At 40.5% G+C, this 12,341-nt stretch overlaps 1 protein-coding gene and 1 non-coding gene across 4 annotated transcripts in view; both read left to right on the forward strand.

The window, feature by feature from the left end:
- LOC123594977 (adhesion G-protein coupled receptor G4-like) overlaps positions 1 to 4,494 on the forward strand; it is a 40,733-nt gene extending 36,239 nt beyond the window's left edge. For all 3 annotated transcript variants that reach the window (XM_045472061.1, XM_045472063.1, XM_045472062.1), the window contains one exon: positions 565 to 4,494. In XM_045472061.1, the coding sequence (XP_045328017.1) occupies positions 565 to 1,187 (623 nt within the window). In that variant the 3' untranslated portion in view covers positions 1,188 to 4,494. The remainder of the gene's footprint in view (positions 1 to 564) is intronic.
- On the forward strand, positions 4,422 to 4,494 carry TRNAK-CUU. Its single transcript has one exon. It is a non-coding gene; the product is annotated as a tRNA-Lys (tRNA).
- Positions 4,495 to 12,341: the final 7,847 nt, after the last annotated feature.

The following is a 12,341-nucleotide window of genomic DNA, read 5'->3' on the forward strand; positions in this document are numbered from 1 at the left end:
CTCGGTATTGTCCGCCTGGTCACCCTCCGGGCCCCTGTCGGTGCCTTCGGCGAGACGCAGTCTCCAGAGACAGAATAAATCAAGTAATTTGGCTCAGGAAAAAGCATTGGAGAAATAAATTGCTGTTGCACCATGAATATAATAAGGCAGTTAGGTAGATGGAAATAGCTATCTTTTGATTACACGAGCGAAGATTATGTGCAGCAAATTTTAAGTCCAAGCTGCCTTTTCTTTGGCCTCTTCCCTGCCAACTACTTACATACTTCTAGCTGCCTCCCCGAAATGTCCAGCTGGTGTGTGCTCTGGGAACACTAATCTGACTTTTCATATTAGCGCAGGCAAAATATAATTAGGAAGAAACTCTTCTGCCAAAAAATGTCACATGCCAATGTCAAACAGAGATGATTTGTGTATCTCCATTATTTGGGCTGTTTTGCAGCAGTATTGACTCATAATGGTATTGTGGAACCTGGATATGACTATGTGGCCAAAGATGATAAAATTGAATTTTTGTTACTGAAATTTCATTTGCTTTCTCTTTCCCCCACCCCCACATTTGGACAGATGCACTTTCACTGAAAGGAAAAAGACTGGATTTTTATGGAAGAGCTGACGCGTACGTGAGCCTGACCAACACGGTTCCTGAACTCAGTCGATTCACAGCATGCATTGACCTGGTATTCGTGGATGACAAATCAAGCGATTGGATGGCCTTCTCCTACATTACTAATAACACCTTCCTGGGCAGAGAAGACATAGACCTTGGACTTGCAGGAGACCATCAGCAGCTAATACTGTCCAACTTGGGGAGGACTTTTTATATCCGTTACCAACTGCCTCCGTTTCAGTGGCATACAATCTGCTTGATATGGGATGGTGTCAAGGGCAGATTAGAGCTCTTCCTGAACACAGAAAGGATACTGGTAGTGATGGACCAACCACAAAGCCTGACACCTAATGGGACTCTGATTCTAGGACATTTTCTCAAGAACTGGGACAGCCAGGTTAAAAGCCCACTGCCTGGCTTCGCTGGCAGCTTGTACTACTTTCAACTCTGGGACCACGTCCTGGAAAATGAGGACTTTATGAAGTGTTTGGGTGGAAACGTAGTTAGTTGGGAAGAAGATGTTTGGCTCATCAACAAGATCATCCCAACTGTTGACATGAGACTGCGCTGCTGTGAGTAACTTCTGAATTGTCCTCCTAGGCAAGGGTTGTGCTGATGCAGTCGTCTGCTTGCTGCTCTGGATGACCCACTCTTGGCCAAGGCTCTGTTTTCTTCAGAGGGGCCCACGGTTGCCACCATTTTGTCATCTTTTTTTTTTTTTTTAATGTAGGACAAATACTATTTTCTTTCCTTTTTTGTGTGTGTTTTATTTTGATATGATTTCAAGCTTGCAGAAAAATTACAACAGGACAGAGAACTTCAATATGTTCTTTACCCACATTCACTGTTATATTTTCCCCATGTTTTATTCTTCTTTTTCCTTCTCTTTCTTCCTCCATTCACACACACACACACACACACACACACACACACACACGCACGCACACACGCACACACACTGTTTCTTAATCATTTGAGAGTAAGTTGCGGACATAATGCCTCATTACCCCTAAATGTCTCAAAATATCTCAGTGTGTACTTCTTTAGAATGAGGACATTCTCTTTGTGGAACACCGATACAGCACGAATATCTAATTCATACTCCATATTCAAATTTAACCAATTATCCTACTAATTTCTCTTATAGCTATTTTTTGCTTGGTCCAGGATCCAATTCAAGATCATGCATTGCAGTTAGTTACCACGTCTCGTTAGATGAATCTGGAACAGATCCTTAGTCCTTTCCTGTCTTTCATGATGCCAATTTTTCCCATTACTGGCGATGATCATTTGATTCTGACAATGATTCTAGATTTCTCCACTGGGCAGTTCCTATTTTCCCCCTTGTAATTAACTAATTTCCGGGGGGAATATCTGGAGGCTATGTAAACATCCCATTATTATCAAACTTTCACCCAGTAGTTTTACATCTATTGATGATTCTTGCCTCAGTGACTTGGTTGCAAAGTGATGATTTTTAAAACTCCATTGTTTTTCAGCATGTATTAGTTCGTATTTTATTGTAAGGGAGAGTGTTTTCTTCTTCCACATTTACTTATATATTCCTTCCGTTGTTTATGTGTTTATACCAACACGAACTCATGGATTCTTCCCTTATTCGATGGGTTACAATCTGTTGCTATCATCTATTTTGATGTTCAAATTGGCCCTCTTTTGGCCAGTGGGAGTCCTTCCATCTGGCTCTTGTGTCCTTTTGACATGTTCCCAGCTTTTTTTTTTTTTTTTTTTTTTTGAGTATTTCCTTAGTTTCAGCACAACAGGATGTTATAGGCTCATCTTGTACTTTTTCTGCTAAGCTCAAGAATCAGCCATTTTACCAAGGAGTCCTGGGTCCTTTTTAGCAAGCAATGGGATTTATAAACCAATTCATTTTTCTCTTGTGAGCAATGATGATGTTAGAGAACTGTTTGGGATGGAGTTCTTGTAAGAAAACTGGCTTTTTGGAATGACGCATGTTATTTTTCTCCTTCTTTCCAATTTCAATGAGAAAATATAGGGTTGCTTTTCTCTGTACAACCCCATTCTCCCCTCAAATCCAATCTTTTCCACCCTCAGCAGTAGCAGGTCCTGAGTGTGGGTAAAGTCAGTGATAACAACATCCAGATGGGATTTTTTTTTTCCTCATTTCCTGAAATGTTCACTCATTTTTAGGTTTTATTGACGATTCTTATGGATTTGGGGGAGAGGTATCAAGGGAACGAGGGCTAGACCCATGCTTAATAGGCTCTCACAGATTATATAGATATGTTTTCACCAGTGGTCTGGGTACTGTTTGAATTAATGGCAGAGGCGCATTCCAGAGGGTTTCTGTGTTTCTTGGAGATCAGACTAAAGCAAAGGAACAGGAATGCTATTCCTTTGGGTGACTACCTGAAGGCATTTGGTTTTTCTCTTTTCTGAAGCCTTGGAAATAAAAGAGAATAGTCCTAGCTGGCTCTGATTACAAAAAGGAGCTAAGGACTAGCAGGTTAAGCCTGAACAGCTCACCCAAAGCAGTTTAAAGTAACTTTATCTTTGATCTAAAGAACCGGAAGTATGGCTCTATTAAATCCGTATGCTCAGGAGTGGTTTTTGAAAACCTAATCTGGCTAGTGAATTGCCATGACCTTTTCTACCACTTTGCTGGTAAATTGCTAAATCTAACTGATGCGTTAAAGTGCTAGACAACCCCCATTTACTTTGCTCTGTTGTACACTCTTTAATGTACAATCTATCTTCTTGGTCTGATTGAGTCCCGATAGGCATAATACACAAATAATCCAACACAACAAAAAGGAAAAGAAGACACAATCTGAAATGACAACCAGCAAAAGGAGTAGAAAAGATTATTTCTACTATTCAGGTTTCTTCAAATATTCTTTCTAAACCTTAGACCAGGGGTCCAGAGGTCCAGAATGGCCTCGATGGGTGGGCAAAGCCCTTGAAACTGCATGCAACATACTAAAAATGCAAGATGGATTCTTTTTTCCTGAGGACGAAGTCTATAGTTTCCATCATATTCAAAAGTATTTTGATAAATTGCTACATTTTACAAAGTTCTTTCCCTGTACCAGGCATGTTACAGATGAGGAAAGAGAGGCTCAAAGAGGTTAAGTAAGTTGCTTGATGTCACCAATTAAATTAGCGGAGCTGAGATGTGAGCAAAGATTTGTCCTGTTGCAAAGCTCGTGTTCTTTCACCCCCGCACCGTGCAGGCCTATGTCTAGGGGTCTGTGGCCCCCAAAAGATTATGACCACTGTTTTACAAGCTTCTTTTGAAGGGATTTGCTGGTGCTAATAACCCACCTGGGGCAATTCGGCTACTGGCGGCAGCTCACCACAGAAGGAGCTGTAACACCACAGAATTTCTACCTCCGTCCTGGCCACATGACATATGGGGAAAAGGGGGCAATTACATGAATAAATAGGAGTGATTACAACATGCCTAGCTTCAGCTTTTGCCTAATAAACTGGTATTTATGGTCCATAGAAGGATGATGACCTTTAACAAATAAATTTTAATGAGCACATTGCTAGGTTACAAATCTCAATAAATCTATTGACACATAAATTATATATGTATATATTTATATATTCATGAGAACAAGGCTTTTGGGGAACATTTCCTGAAAACCACGAACCCTACCTGGACTTAATAAGCAAGTATTCACTATAGTTGGAGATGTCTCTGGAATATTTAGACAACACAGTGATAAATAATAACAACAGCAAGTTGCCAGTCATTAGTAACTTAATTTTGGAGTTGTTTTTAAGCATCTTTTCTTCGGTTTTAGAAATTACAAATGCAGGTGGTGCCTGGCTGGCTCAGTTGGTAGAGCATGTGACTCTTGATCTCAGGGTTGTGAGTTCAATCCCCACGTTGGGCATGGAGCCTACTTCGAAGAAGAAAAAATAGGGGTGCCTGGGTGGCTTAGCCGGTTAAGCGTCTGACTTCAGCTTAGGTCATGATCTCAGTTTGTGAGTTCAAGCCCACTTTGGGTGAGCCCCACTTCTCTCTCCCCCGCCAACCCTCTCTCTCCCTCCCTCTCTCTACCCCTTGTGGGATTCTCTCTCTCCCTCTCTATGCCCCTCACTCACTTGAGCCCTCTCTCTCTCAAAAAAAAAAAAAAAAAAAAAAGAAAAAGAAAACAAAGAAAAACTTAAAAAAATTACAAATGCAATACATTATGGTTGTTTATTATATGGAGTTTACTATAATATAAACTCAAACAAGACAAAGTACATGAATATAAAGTAAAACCTACTCCACACCCTCCCCACAGAGGTATCTATTCTTTTAGATTTTTTTCTATAGATTAATAATGTGTGCTTGTGCGTGTGTGTTTTGTTTTCAAAAAAAAACCAAAAATAATATATGCGTACATACATATTATTTTATCATTTGATGTATTTTAACTTAATATTATCATGGATGTATCAGTACATTTAGATCAACCTCATCTGTTTTTAGGGCTGCATTTATCCATTGTATAGATGTACTATGATTTATTTAACTCACTACTGATGGACATTTAAGTTGCTTCCAATTTTTTGCAGTTACAAATAATGCTGTAATAAATTTCCTTGTACGTACATCTAGGTATACGTGGGCTAGCAATTTCATAGGGCACATTAGTAAGAGTAGAATTGCAAGGGAAAAGAACATAAGCTTTAGCAATTTAAATTGATTTACCATTTTTACTAGCTATTTTATTAATTTAACTATTCATTAAGATGGGTTTCTTTTGGGGCGCCTGGGTGGCTCAGTCGGTTGGGCGTTCGGCTTCGGCTGAGGTCATGATCTCATAGTCAGTGAGTTCGAGCCCCGCGTCGGGCTCTGTGCTGACAGTGCAGAGCCTGGAGGCTGCTTCGGATTCTGTGTCTCCCTCTCTCTCTGCCCCTCCGCCACTCGTGTTTTGTCTCTCTCAAAAAGAAATAAACATTACAAAAATTTTTAATTTTTATTTCTATTTTATTTTATTTTTTTATTAAGCAGCAAAAATTTTTTTTTATTTTTTCATTTTATTTTTTATTTTTTAAAGTTTACATCCAAAAAAAAAAAAATTTACATCCAAATTAGTTAGCATCTAGTGCCACAATGATTTCAGGAGTAGATTCCTTAGTGCCCCTGACCCATTTAGCCCATTCCCCCTCCCACAACCCCTCCAGCAACCCCCAGTTTGCTCTCCACATCTATGAGTCTCCTCTGTTTTGTCCCCCTCCCTGTCCCCATATCATTTTTGCTTCCCTTCCCTTATGCCCATCTTCCCTGTCTCCCAAAGTCCTCATATGAGTGAAGTCATATGATCTCCGTCTTTCTCTGACTGACTGACTTCACTCAGCACAATACCCTCCAGTTCCATCCACATAGTTGCAAACGGCAAGATTTCCTTCCCTTTGACTGCCGAGTAATACTCCATTGTATATATATACCACATTTTCTGTATCCATTCATCCATTGATGGACATTTGGGCTCTTTCCATACTTTGGCCATTGTTGATAGTGCTGCTATAAACATGGGGGCGCATGTGTCCCTTTGAGACAGCACACCTGTATCCCGTGGATAAATGCCTAGTAGTGCAATCGCTGGGTCGTAGGGTAGTTCTATTTTTAGTTTTGTGAGGCACCTTCATACTGTTTTCCAGAGTGGCTGCACCAGCTTGCATTCCCACAAAATTTTTTTAAAAGATGGATTTATTTTTTAAAGTAAAAGCAATAGATACACTGGTAAAAATTCAAACAATGAGTAAGGACATAAATTAAAAGTAAAAGCCTCCCTCTGGGCTGATGGCTCAGAGCCTGGAGCCTGCTTCCTCTCTCTCTGCCCCTCCCCCGTTCATGCTCTGTCTCTCTCTGTCCCAAAAATAAATAAACGTTAAAAAAAAATTAAAAAAAAATAAATTAAAAAAAAAAAAGTAAAAGCCTCCTTTCTCGTCAACCTCTTGCCTTAAGTGCCTCTCCCTGAAAGTGATGAATGTTAACAATGTCTTATGTATCCTTGCAGACACAATGTAAAGCTTGGTTTACCTGTAAATAGTCTTTGTTTTTCTTTTTCACAGTTGGGATCATCATTATGTGCATAGTCTTCGTATCTGTTTTAAAAATCCATTTAATCATATATTTTGGAGGCATTCCCATATCAGAAAATACAGAACATAGAGCTGCCTGATTATTTGGGAGGAGGGTGTGGGTTAGTATGAGAGAGTAAGGGTCTCCTATAATTTATTCGACGACCTCTCTTTGAAGGACTTTGAAGTTATTTCCAGGTTTCAGCTGTGACAAAGTCTACAGTGTTTTAAAAAGGAATGGTTGGTGACAGGAATTTCTTGAGGTGACCATTAGGGACTGAGCACAACCTGAATTTCCTCTCCAGGTTATGTTGAGTATAATTGCCTAATCTTATGGGGCGCCTGGGTGGCTCAGTCGGTTGGGCGTCCGACTTCGGCTCAGGTCATGATCTCACAGCCCGTGAGTTCGAGGCCCGCGTCGGGCTCTGTGCTGACAGCTCAGAGCCTGGAGCCTGGTTCGGATTCTGTGTCTCCCTCTCTCTCTCTGCCCCTCCCCTGTTCATAATCTGTCTCTCTCTGTCTCAAAAATAAATAAAAACATTAAAAAAATTAAAAAAAAAAATAATTGCCTAATCTTAGCTCAGACACATGATCCGGCAAAGGATTTGTTCTGAGTTGTGAATGTACGAAGACGAAGAGTCTTCCCAAAGGCGCTCAGATGAAATGAGCCCCTGGTTATGGAGTTGAGAAATCCCCTTGGAAAAGAGTGGAATAACATGAACCAAGCCCATCCCGGGAAAGCTGCAGTGTATCGAAACTCAGAGCCCCTGTATCGGTGGAGCTATTGATTTGCTCAGGTTTATTAAGAGATCTAATGCTCCAGCTGCTTTAGAATTACTATGAACTAACCATTCTTAGAATATGCAGAGATTGAGTATATCATTCATGCACTTTCTGAGGCCTTTGTTTGGCCCACTATTTTTTTTTTTTAAATTTTTTTTTTCAACGTTTATTTATTTTTTTGGGGACAGAGAGAGACAGAGCATGAACGGGAGAGGGGCAGAGAGAGAGGGAGACACAGAATCGGAAACAGGCTCCAGGCTCTGAGCCATCAGCCCAGAGCCCGACGCGGGGCTCGAACTCACGGACCGCGAGATCGTGACCTGGCTGAAGTCGGACGCTTAACCGACTGCGCCACCCAGGCGCCCCTGTTTGGCCCACTATTAAGCCCGCTAAGCAATTATCAGCTCTGATAGGAAAGGTTCCATAGCGATGGGTTCTACTAGCTAAAAGGCAATTTGGTTTGGCCCTTGTATATCAAGTCTCTGGGCTATCCTCGTTTTTTATCACGAAAGGTAAGCAGAGGCTGTTTGTAGTTTCCTTGAACTTCCTGATTTGTATTCCCCTGCACAGGGTGACGTTCTCCTATAGATTCAGAGATAGAAGGTTTCACCTGTCTCTCTCCCTGTCTCAGGATTCATTTTTCATGTCCTTTCCTGGAAACTGAATAGAGACACCATTTTGAAACATGTATATCTTTGTCATCATCTTAAAGATGCTCGTTTTGTATTTCTTCTGCCCCATGGGCAGATCTGTCTGTAGCAGTTTCTGGTCACTATTATCTCTCACAAATCTAATAAACACATTCTGAATTATATTTCCAAAGGTCGTGATTGGAAGAAAAAGCCAGATGCAATAGGTAGGCTAGAAAACCACAAAGATTTAATATGAGGTGATATACCCAAATCATAAGCAGAATTTGGTACCTTAGCAAATGTTCTACTTAATATTCTGTTGGCAGGTACACCTGCAACAAAATGCCTCATAAATATTCAGCTACTCTATACCTCTGTTCTCTAGCTCCCAATGATTACAATAATACAATTTTGTCTAGAGTGAAGGAGCAAATGGCAATTAAGCCCACAGGCCCCTGTGAATTAGCGTGGATTATCCCCACTTTAATACAGAAATACCAAAGCTCATGCAAATCATTTGTGCAAATGATCACTTGTTCACAAGTGGAAACAGAATGAATGTGGCAAAACATGTTTGCAAGCCCTTCAAAGATGGAGGCCAGACTCCATGGCTTCTGTGGTCCTTCCAGTAGGAATGGACCTTCAGTTATCACTCAACTACCTGCACGGTGTGGGCTTTTGCATTTGCCTTTTTTTTTTTTTTTTCAATTGAGATACCTGTAGAGTCACATGCAGCTGGAGATCCCTTGTACAATTTGCTCTGTTTTCCCCAAGAGTAACCTTTTACAAAGCTATAGCATAACGACCAGAATATGGATGTCGATACAACTCGCTAACCGTATTCAGATTTCTCTAGTTTAATACTTGTACCCATTTGCGTGTATTAAGTTCTACATAATTCTATCCCCTGTGTTGATTTGTGCATCTAGCACCACAGTCAAGGCAGGGAACACTTTCAATACTGCAGGGATCCCTCCTGTTGCCCTTTAGAAACACACCCACTTCTCGCCTGCCTTTCTCCCCACTTCCCTCTGCTCCCCACCTCCCTAACCCTTGAAAACCCCTCATCTGTCCACCATTTCTAAAAGTTTGTCATTTCAAAAATGTTAATAAATGGAATCAGATGGAATCAGACAGTGTGTAACCTTTTGGCATTGGCTCTGCCCCCCCCCCCCCCGCCATCAGCATTATTCCCTTGAGTTTCCTCCAGGTTGTGTGTATCCATAGTTTGTTCCTTTCTATTGCTGGGTAGGATTCCATGGTATGGATTTTCCACAGTTTGTTTAGACATTCACCCATTAAAGGGCATTTGGACTGAGTCCAGGTTTTGGCTATAGCCACCCCTCAAAAAACCCCCACCACACCCTGCTACAGTCTTTGTGTACAGGTTTTTGTGTAAACACAAATTTTCCTTTCTCTGGGACAAATGCCCAGTAGCGTCATTGCTGAGCCGTATGGTAGTTGCACGTTTAGTTTTCTATGAAACTGTCAGGCTGTTTTCCAAAGTGCCAGTACCTTCTTATATTCCTACCAGCAATGGATGAGTTATGCATTTTCCCTCCATACTTGCCAGCATTTGGTGTTGTCACTATTTATTATTTTAGCCATTCTGGTAGTGTGTAGTGATGTTTCGTTATGGTTTTAATTTACATGTCCCTGGTGCCTTATGATGTTGAACACCTTTTTCTACGGTTATTTGCCATCTGTACATCCTCTTCAGTGAGCTATTCATGTCTTTTGCCTAGTTTTAAAAATTGGATTTGTTTTACTGTTGAGTCTTGAGAATTCTTTATATATTCTAGTCCTTAGTTGGATATATGTTTTGCAAATATTTTCTCCTAGTCTGTAGATTGCTTTTTATGATCCTTTTTACACGGGCTCTCATGGAGCAAAAGCTTCTAGTTTTGATGAAGTCCAATTTATCGGTTTTTCTTTTTGTGGATCATGCTTTTGGTGTCAAGTCTAAGAACTCTTGGCTTAGTGCTCATTTTGTACCATCCAGCCTTGCTGAACTCACTTCTAAGTTTCAAGAGTTTTTTGTTTTTGTTTTTTTTTTAAAGATTCCTTGGGATTTTCAACATGGACAATCATGTAATCTTCAATGACTTAATTTTTTTTATTAAGTAAACTCTACCCCCCAACATGGGGCTCAAACTCACAACCCTGAGATTAAGAGTTGCATGCTCTACTGAGTCAGCCAGGCGTTCCTGCAATGCCTTTTTATTTCTTTCTCTTCTTACTGGAATGTCTCTGCTTCCAATAGTATGTTGACTAGAAGTGGTGAGAGCAGACATTCTTGCCTTGTTCCCAGTCTTGGAGGGAAGACATTCAGTCTTTCACCATTATGGTTGATTTTATATGTAAGTTTCTTGGTTATGTTCTTTATCAGGTTGATATAAATGCTGTCCGTTCCTAACTTGCCAAGGGATTTTATCATGGATGGACGTGCGATTTTGTCAAATGCTTTTTCTGTATCAGTTGAACATCTCTGCTAACCCACTGTAATTCACTGGCAGACTTGGGGTTTGAAATAATCTTTAATTCCTATAAATCTTGGTTAAAAAGCTATTGACGTTTGATTGGACTGCCTTTATTTGGAATATGAATGATTCTTCAAGGCAGGTATTGTTTCAGGGCATGGCTATAATTTGGGACCCCCATTGAGTTTCAATGCCCAGGCCTGCAAGGGCGCCTTTCTGTTTTGGTTTAGCACAGTGATACTCTCTTCTAAGGTTTATGTCTCATTATTTTGGATGATTGCTTATTGTTGAGCTATTCAGCATGTGCAGAACTTGGCTTTTATTATCTAAGTTTGTCTTTCCTTGTTTTTTTTTAAGGTAGAGTCTCTTCATTCTCCTAGGCTTGTGGTGGTTCTGTGTGAATTGAGGGCATGCGCTTATGGGTACTAGATAATTGAAACACTGACATGTACTGTCTTACTTCTCTACTTTTTCCATCTGTGGAAATCTCATCCTGTCAGCACTGTACCTCTCTGGGCCTCATATCTAAATGAAGTGGTTGAATACAGTCTCCAAGACTTAGTTCTAGGATTGTGTGATTTGGAGGTGCCTGGGTGCTTCAGTCAGTGAAGCATCTGACTCTTCATATCAGCTCAGGTCAGGATCTTGCGGTGACGTGATCAAGCCCCGAGTGGGGCTCCGTGCCGAGTGTGGAGCTTGCTCTGGATTCTGTCTCTGAATCCCTCTCTGCCCCTCCCCTGCTCACGTGCTCTCTCTCAAAATAGGTGAACATTAAAAAAAAAAGATTCTGTGATTTTAATTAAGGAAGACTTGAGTATTTGTTAATAAAGACACTAGAGGAAAAACTTGGTACACTAATCCCTCTGGGAAAAAAACTCTCATCTCAAAGATTCAATGGGAGGTTTGCTGAAATATAAATCCAGGCTTCGGATTCAAGTGAAGTGATGTAAGTTGCATTATTTTCCAAGAGATACCTGGTACTTAAAATGCCACCTGCTTGACAATTTTGTTCACTTCATCTGTTTTTCCTTTTCTAAGTTTTATGCTTCTTTTGAGATGCTTACTGGAAGTGTTAATAACAATTAACATCTATAGCTCAGCCCTCTTCCGATAAAAATATCATACCTAACTCCCATCCTCTGTGTTCTGAAAGAGTTTCCTGTTACTCATCAGGACTCCTGTAACGGTGCTTTTTGAATATTGCATCAAAGAAGATAACTTGGACTTTTGCGGATTTCAGTATTTTATTGTTTTCCTAAAAAGTAAATGCAGCTCCATCATGAATCATTTGTAAAGAACTGGAAATTGTGTGCTCTTCCTCAACAATTAGTGTATTCACAGAGAGTGATTCAGGCTCTGGGATGCCACACTCCTCAAATGTGATATAAGTGACCCTTTAACGGCTTTGCTAAGCCAGTTGGCTGTGGTAAAGCCATCTGCAAAAATGGAAACCAAAAAACCCTGACAATTCTCCCTCTGCTTGTAGTTATGGACAAATTCGAAGGCAGAAAGCTTGAAATAAATATGGTGCTGTAGAAGTGTAGCAGTTTCTCGACGGGGCCTAACAGAATGCGAATCTCTGATCATCGAAACAATGTTGGAAAATTAAGTGGGAGAGTGCTTTTTATGTCACGTAGACTTTTCCCCTTATACATGTGTGTGGTGACTTTATACACGTGTGACTTTTGTCGACTCTGACTGTACAGTCAGTTGCAGACTTCCGATTGCCATTCACTCCACTTGCTAATGACCACAAAATCCTAAAGAACA

Source organism: Leopardus geoffroyi, chromosome X (genome assembly GCF_018350155.1).
Source record: "Leopardus geoffroyi isolate Oge1 chromosome X, O.geoffroyi_Oge1_pat1.0, whole genome shotgun sequence".
Taxonomy (NCBI): domain Eukaryota; kingdom Metazoa; phylum Chordata; class Mammalia; order Carnivora; family Felidae; genus Leopardus; species Leopardus geoffroyi.